Below are 8922 nucleotides of genomic sequence, written 5' to 3' on the forward strand. Positions count from 1 at the left end.
CTCCAATGCTAAATTGGTGATCCCTTGATGCCTCATAACATGTCCTACCAACCGATCCCTTCTTCTTGCCAAGTTGTGCCACAAATTTCTCTTCTTCCCAATTGTATTCAATACCTCCTTATTAGTTATGTGATCTACCCATATAATCTTCAGCATTATTCTGTAGCACCACGCCGGCCGCGGTGGTCTAGCGGTTCAGGCGCTCAGTCCGGAACCGCGCGACTACTACGGTCGCAGGTTCGAATCCTGCCTCGGGCATGGATATGTGTGATGTCCTTAGGTTAGTTAGGTTTAAGTAGTTCTAAGTTCTAGGGGACTGATGACCACAAATGTTAAGTCCCATAGTGCTCAGAGCCATTTTTGTAGCACCACGTTTCAAAAGCTTCTATTCTTTTCTTGTCTAAATTATTTATCGTCCATCTTTCACTTCCATACATGGCTACACTCCATACAAACACTTTCAGAAACTTCTTCCTAACACTTGAATCTATACTCGATGTTAACAAATTTCTCGTCTTCAGAAACGCTTTCCTTGCCATTGCCAGTCTACATTTTATATCCTCTCTACTTCAGGCTATTGTTCCTGAATCGAGGACAGCTGTAGGTATCAGATTAAGTGATTTTGAATCATAAAGAAGATCGCTCTTGTTTTTAGTACGGCGTTGGTTCCATGTGGTTAGCGATTGGTTTGACGAAGAGGTGTATGAAAACAAGAACAAAACGTTACACTAAGGAAAATGAGACGTGGTTGCTGAACAGAATTACTCGTTAGGTATCGGATCAGCACCTGTTAACGGACTTAAACTATTTCAGTGGAAAGATGAAAACGAGACCGAAAAAATATGAGGTACGGGAAGATACACACGTTTCTGAACTCCTCTCATGAGGAATATTGGCGTGCAGTGTTTCTGGTTACCTATAGGAATCTGCATAACAATGCTATTTAAAGTTGCCGTTATTAGTACGTACTTGTTAATCATCGTCTTTACTATAGACCTGGAGTTTCATGTTAACATTAGGTACAAAATTAGACAATGAAAATTATATGTTTCCGAACATGAGGGACACTGTGTATGGGGAAGACTGATTACACTGGGATTAACATACGAGCAGTTACCGACTCTGTCTTTAGAAACAGTAAAACACAAATAAAATGTTCACGACAATCGTAACATCACTTGGCAAAATGAAACACGGGTGCAGGAAAGTACTTACACGTCAGGTTTCTTAACAGCATCTGTTAGTTCAGTTAAACAGCCTCTCTGGAAAGACGCAAGATCACAGATTAAAGGACTGCGAGTTGTGTAAAGATAGACTATTTTCTGCGCTACCTTCACTGGGAATACTGATCGCCGAATTACGCGATTCGCAGATCAATATCCAGAGTTAAAGTAGCGTTCTGGTGGAAATCGCGGAAAAATGTTATAGTTACTACAGTCTGTTATTACGCAAAATAAAAAAGGATTAAAGTGTTTGCAGATGCCCTAATACCACAAGAGGTACCTAGACACGCGTGCAGCATAGAATTACGTACCAGAAATGACGATAGGATGGTCTGCACGTGTTATTCAACGGCTTTGGGAAGAGGCAAGAAGTTGGTGCGGTCATTAGATGGAATGTATATATGCTGTGAGAGTGGTCTGTACCATCCTCTCCATTTTCCGCCGTATTGGGCAAATTTCCCGAGAGTGGTGGACGTACTGTGCTGCTTGTTTCAGCAAGCGTTCAGTTCATAGTGCTGTGGAATGTGGGAGAAAAAAACGCAAATTGGCATTCATAAGAAGAACAACACCAAAAATGCTACAGGAGCGTAATATGTAAGAAATTGTCCACGCAACCTGCCACTGATGATGCCTTGCAGAAAATAAAGGCGAAACGCTTATGGCACTAAAATTGTGTTTTTTATTCAGTTGCTGTCAGACGGTCCATAAGTAAAAATTATCAATATACCGTAATATTAAGCGACAGAATTTTCCATTTAGTCTGTTATCAAGGGCTGCGCAAATTATTCTTTTATGAACAGTTAAAGAAGGGCTGCGCAAAGAAGCGAGAATTTTCTGGGCCCGTTGGGCGGGGATATCGGGCCCGTGCATCGCGTGCAGCCCGGCTAGCTAGCGAGCCTCGCAGCAGTATCGAGCGGCCGCCCGGGCGCGCGGGGCAGCCGTTCGGCCGTTTCCGTGGGCGCTCGGCGCCCCGAACGGTGGCTGGAGGGGGGTGGCCGGGGTGCGGCCGGCGCCCGGGCCCCAGTTCTCCGGTGACCGCCGACGGGTGACGAAGGAGCGTGCGACCGGCGGCCGGCCAGCTCCGCGCAGATCGATACCGCCGCAACCTCGGCTCGCCGCGCACTTTTCCCGGGGATGAAGCAAAATGGCGGAGCGGCGACGGCGACCCACCACCACAACGGGCAGGCGCCTCCGCCGCCGGCCTCGTCGCCTTGCAACTCGCACAGCCCGTCGTCGTCGGGGCGCGGCGGCGGCGCCGACGACAACAGCAAGACGAACCTGATAGTCAACTACCTGCCGCAGACGATGACGCAGGACGACATGCGGGCGCTGTTCTCGACCGTCGGCGAGCTCGAGAACTGCAAGCTGATCCGCGACAAGTCGACGGGCCAGAGCCTCGGCTACGGCTTCGTCAAATACCGCACCGAGGAGGACGCCGTCAAGGCGGTGAACACGCTCTCCGGCCTGCGCATCCAGAACAAGGTGATCAAGGTGTCGCACGCGCGGCCCAGCAGCGAGTCGATAAAGGGGGCCAACTTGTACGTCAGCGGCGTGCCGAGGAACGTGACCCCGGCCGAGTTCGAGAAGATGTTCTCCCGCTTCGGCACCATCATCACGTCCCGCATCCTGTGCGACAACTCGACCGGCCTCTCCAAGGGGGTGGGCTTCATCAGGTTCGACCAGCGCTCCGAAGCGGAGCGCGCCATCGAGGAAATGCACGGGTACACGCCGCCCGGCTCCGGCGAACCCCTCGGGGTCAAGTTCGCCAACAAGCCGACCACCCAACTGGGACTGTACCACCCGGCAGCAGCCTACTACCCGCCCGACGGTCGCCGCTTCGCCGGACCCATCCACTCTCCCGGGAGCCGCTTCCGGTATCTGCCCCTCTCGCCCCTGGGGGCCACGGGCGAGAAGGCCATCCTCGCCATGAACAAGGGTCTGCAGCGCTACTCGCCCCTCACCGGCGGCGACTACCTCGCTGGGATGCTGCCGGGCGACCCGGCCGGCTGGTCCATCTTCGTCTACAACCTGGCCCCCGAGGCGGAGGAGAACGTCCTGTGGCAGCTCTTCGGGCCCTTCGGCGCCGTCCAAAACGTGAAGGTGATTCGCGACGCAGACAGCAATAAGTGCAAGGGCTTCGGCTTTGTCACGATGACCAACTACGACGAGGCAGTCGTCGCTATCCAGTCACTCAACGGGTACACGCTCGGTAACCGTGTTCTGCAAGTGTCTTTCAAGACAGCCAAAGTCAAACACGCGTAGGCCGGACTGCCCCTTTTCCATCCTCTCCAATTTCTGCCGTATTGGGGAAATTTCCCCAGAGTGCTGGACGTACTGTACTGCTCTCATCTGACCCTCAGAAGCCCACCAGTATTTAGGCATCTCCCATGAGACACTTGCTATGTAACCCGTGTAAAACCGTCCAAAATTCTAAAATTTTCTGGCTAATTATCGCCTGTAAAGATTTGAAGATTTGGAAGCCAGCTGATGGGTACAGTTCTACACTCCTACTGTGTATCATTTGATATCACAGTTAATCTCTGCAATAGGTCATTGAAACTGTAGCGTATGCTAGAACTCAATAACACAGTAACTTATGTGTATAAAGGTGGCTAAAATTCTCCAATAGATATTTCAGTATTTGGAGGCAGACTGATGGTTGCAACTGCAAACTCACTCCAATCCCATACACAATTTAGTAATCTGACCAATCGCTGTAACATGACAGTGGAATTATAGTATGTTCCAGAACTTCATACAGCAATAATATCTGCATACAAGATCAGCCCCACACATAAAACTTCAACATACATACTTCCCTGCATCATGTGTCTGAGATTTATTTAATTAGAAAGTCTGCTTTGCTAAAAGTCTCCTCTTTGACACCACTTCATAGATGAAAATAGTACATCACAACTTGCGTGTCCAGTATAGAACAGAGGTCATTACAGTGCATATATGGCAATACCTTTGAGATGGCTTCTTATTTCTTCAACGTATTAGGCCTAATATTTGAAACAAATTTATAATTTCTTCAAAATCAATTGGCTTCCAGTTCTAAATTGGGCCCATTCAGGCTGTTCAATTTCTGGAAGGGCATAATATCTAGCTCTCCAGGGGACCTGAAGCACAAGTCATTAGGCCTCATTGCCGTCTTTCCCTTAACTGTTATTTATACTGAACTAAATGTCAGTTCCAAAGTTTCGCCACTTTGATAAACCGAATTATAATTTTCTGTGTCCAGCTAGGCTTATGATTCCAGTGTTATGTGCCAAATTACATCTGACCTACTACTCTTCGCCAGGTGTTGTAGGTGTGCATGTACATGTGGTTACTTGACTATGATCATTATTTGTGATAGCTGATGAAGATTTCATGGTCAGTTGTGTAAATATTGTGCATAAAAGTGGAATCATTTGCAATACCAGCCTTACACTCAGTAGTTTGGCTTTTTTAATTTGTAATTTCGGTAATCTTGGCTTATATTATATTTTCTAGTAAACTTTAAGTTTTAGTCTCACTCACTTCGACATAAAATATATATTTAAGTAATGCATATGACTTAGTGTCTAAAGGTTTTTGTGGGAGACAAAGCTACAGTTTCAACCATTTTTAACTCTATTGCCTTTTCCACTAAACACAGGACCCCTAACGAAACACAGTGTAGGTATAACCCATCTCAGGGTTTCATGTGTTCATGTTCTGCTACCTGCAGAAAGCTAAAATTTCCAGCACTTCTGTGGCATTTCCCTAAAAGGCAGACAACTGAAGTACTCAACTCCCATTTATTTATTGTGTGCTCTGTCAAAGATGACACAGTTTCTGCTTTGTAGGCCATGCTATACTGACTGCATTGCAGTTTCAGTAGTAAAAGAGTAACGTCACTTGCAGGGAATTTCTTTATAAATATGTAATACTGTCTCATAAGTTGCACAAGCCATCATCATTCTCATTGTGCAGTCTCTGTGTCATCTGTGTAGGGCTAAATTATTTATGTCTCTCTTTATGAATAGTATTGTTGCTAGCCTATTTATTTGATCAACTTTTCTTGTAGTTAGATTGCTTAACTTATATCTATCTGTGTCTGTGGCAGCGATAGTAGGTGCATTTCATCCTTTTTATAAATATAAAAATATATTTATGTGTACTGGCACTAATGTAAAGTCAATCGCAGTTAAAAGACATCGGTATGTCGGGTGTTTCGCAAAATTATTAGCTAATATTAGTTTGCGATGCAGGTACGAATTCCTGTTTCGTATTCTGCCTCATGAAACATGATACTATTTTTAGAGTATTTTGGTAGTATCTAGCTTTTCCTTGAAATATTTCAAAAATATGTATTGTTCCAATGTACTTCCTGCCTGTCGCGTGTCCATTTTTACTAGATGTTGTTCAGATAGTTTCATTTTCTCAGCTATAGAGAAACTCTTCCGGCAGAGTGACATAGCATTATAAACGGTTTCCAAAGAACCAAACGAATACCTAACAGCGTGTTACCATTGAATAATAAAACTACAAATGAGATAGCCCATAGAGCATGGTGCCAAAATCGATACCTTTTCTTCCATGTGAGAAATGTATTTTTGTAAGAATGCTTACACTATTTAAGACACAGTGATGCCTTTCTTGTGGCGTTTTTGAATTAAACATTTTGATGTACTTTGTCCTGTCATGGTCGCAATGAGAAATGTTACACGTTTAAAAATGTATATACATATATGTTGCTGAGACTAGGGAAAGTCTAGAGAAATGTTTTTTGATAATGAAAATTTATCTAGATGTTGAGAGTAACAGCTTAGCCTCCAGGGATGGTGTTATGATATGCAGATGTTCTTAGTTGTTGGTCAACTCGCTCTCCAAAACCTGGGAAATGTAGCCTTAGAATGTACAGACCACATTATCAGTATTTGTCTGTGTTTAATGACATTTGTTTTGTAAAAAGTAAACTTTTGCGACTTTTCCAACGACTGAGGGACAAGTAATTGGTGCATATCCTCTGTTTTATAAGATATTGAATTTTAGCACAAGCTAATAACAAAGATAACGTTTAAATCATATTTTAGTGGTGTGGTCATTGACCAGATGTGCTTTATGATTGTGGCAATATCTGTGGAGATTATCAAGCTTGCATAACTTTTGAAGTTTTACAGGTTCCATTAAATTGTTGATGTCATTGGATATTTTCAGAAATCCAGTAAAAAATAAAATCCAGAAGTTAATGTGATTGATACAGTATTTGCTCATTGTTCATAGCATATTTTGTGAAACAGTGAGGAGTAAATGAGTATTTTGGGGAGTGAAGGTGGGAAGAATGGAGAACTTAGGAAGTATGCACTTGAACTCAACTTTGATATACTTCCTATGCTATTTCTACATATCACACATGATCATCAGATAAGTTATGTTGCCTGGCTTGTAGTTATGAAACACATTGCATATTAATTTTCTGTGCAGGTCATTTTTATTTATGTCATTTGGATTATTCTTTACTTACTTTAGAAAAATTGTTGAAATAATTCTCATGTTTCTGTACTTTCAGTTTTTTAGCATACTAAATTTTTTGTTTGCTCATGATGAAATCACATAGGTTAAAAGAGACAATAATACACGTTGATGAACCATAGGCTATGTATTTTGATTGCAACTTGAATGAAAAATGTTTCTGCAGGCAATACTGAAGTAATTTCAATGAAAGTACCTGTGATTTAATCTACTGTCTTGACCCCATTAGGCGATTAGTATATTGCCAGTTCCTCTTTCATGCAATGTTCCTCTGTCAGTAATTGTCAGTGTATATGACTCCAACAGAATATAGCAAAAATATTATGTGAGTGTAAGCAGGATGGATGGAAGGAAAATTTCAGTTAGTAGTGATTTCACTTCTATTTCTGTGTGCAACTAGTTTTTGTTGATATGAGAGTGGGAGGGAGAAATTGCCAGTGGGGAACAGTTGTTCATATGGATTACAAACATGCTGCAATTCAGTTGTACTGATTTTACTGGACTTGGTTTTCATAAAACTCCTGTAACTAATTTGACATTGACAAAGAAATACATGTACTTACGTGTCATTAAGGATATAAAGAATGAAGTGTCAAAATGGCACAAAAACATGGCTATGGAAAAATGTATGTTATTCCAGATTAAATTTGTTTATCATACTTACTTGGGAGTCATTGAACAGAAATAATGACTGACTGGAAATAGTTCATTGCGCTTCTCTTGCAGAAGTTTTTAACACAAAATTGACACATGTGGTCAGGAGACTGTTTTAAGTGCTGAGGTTTGCCTGAAATATAACATTTGTTGGCCTAAGCAATACCTAACTTACAAGGAGTACAGGCAAGCCGACTGCACTGGGATGCTTGTTTCCTCTCTTTGTATATGTACTCGTATTTATATAATTACATACATTTTTTAGAAATTTTCTGGCTTATGTGTACTTGTGAATTGCTTATTTGTTTATTCAATTAGTCCACTGACATTATAATGTCAGACACGTAAATCTTGCCCAATCCTAGTATGTTTATTGTAGTAGATAAAATAAAAAGTAATTGATAGTCCATATTGTATGAGACAATTGCATTAGCAAATTCAGTGGATGTAAATTAGTTCATTTTCAATATGTTCGTAATTTATTACATAAAATGGCAAACAAAATAATGGGTTGGAATTAAAGCAGAAGGAAGCTGTCATGTTCATCAAAAGTACAATATTTGAGCATGAATATAATGCATGAGATCTGTAGTCCAGCCCATTTCTTGCCATGTATTTATGATCTGTACTATATTAATTAGATTATGTACTCCTTCTTTAAACAGATAAATTAATATGCAGCATGGGCGCACAAGATGAGATTATCAGCGACATGAAAGTATTACTGGTCTACTGTGTAAAGAGACTCTTCTTATTTTACTTTTAAAAACACTTTTTCACATTAACTTGTTATACAAATAATAGAATAGCTCATGTGGGAAAGATTTTTATCATAAAATGAAATAAAATTTTTTCTCAGTATAAAGTTATTGTTTTATTCTCACATGTTCGCCCATGAAGACTTCTTATCTTTACTTAAATAATATGCTTGAGAATATCGCATATGAAAAGTGTTCCACAGTGTTTTCAATTTGCCAATGTTTATAGCAAATGAATCTGACTAGGTCAAGGGCACATTCCACAAAATTATAAATGCAGAAGAGAGAAATATAACTTGTTTATTTTTCTGTGCCATCCATTGTCTTGTCCTTTTCTGTCTGGACATTTTTAAAATATTTGTATGATAGGAAACACAAAAAGCAGTATACATAGTATCCAAGTAAGCCACTTGTTCTAACATAACGTAAAGTAATGAGTTGTGTAAAAATATAAAAACATATCCTGTGAAACATGATTTTCATGTGAAACAACCACACAGACAATCATTTTGTACCGAAAAATAACTAATTTTTACCGAGACATTTAGAACATATAAAAATAATCATGATCATCTTTGACATCTGCAAAAAGAAAATGTGTAGAACAGGGCACTGCCATTTGTACTGTAGGATAACGAGTTACTTGAAGATAAGTATGGCAAGGAGAGTTGTTTATTACAGAATATGAACTGAAACGTACTTGTCAGAGAAAATACAGGCCACAATGCTCTAATATGTGCATTCTCAAAGTGAAATGTGGAATATTAAGAAATATGTACTTTAAT

General features: G+C 41.2%; 1 protein-coding gene across 1 annotated transcript; it reads left to right on the top strand.

The window, feature by feature from the left end:
- Positions 1 to 2307: 2307 nt before the first annotated feature.
- On the top strand, positions 2308 to 8348 carry LOC126215290 (ELAV-like protein 1). Its single transcript, XM_049941977.1, has one exon. It carries the CDS (start codon positions 2358 to 2360, stop codon positions 3483 to 3485), a length of 1128 nt encoding a protein of 375 aa, XP_049797934.1. The 5' UTR covers positions 2308 to 2357; the 3' UTR covers positions 3486 to 8348.
- The last annotated feature ends 574 nt before the right edge of the window (positions 8349 to 8922 follow it).

This window comes from Schistocerca nitens, chromosome 12 (genome assembly GCF_023898315.1).
Source record: "Schistocerca nitens isolate TAMUIC-IGC-003100 chromosome 12, iqSchNite1.1, whole genome shotgun sequence".
Lineage (NCBI taxonomy): Eukaryota > Metazoa > Arthropoda > Insecta > Orthoptera > Acrididae > Schistocerca > Schistocerca nitens.

Bases quoted from the DNA above. Each gene is read 5' to 3' on its own strand.
- LOC126215290 (XM_049941977.1), top strand. From the start codon at position 2,358: ATGAAGCAAAATGGCGGAGCGGCGACGGCGACCCACCACCACAACGGG.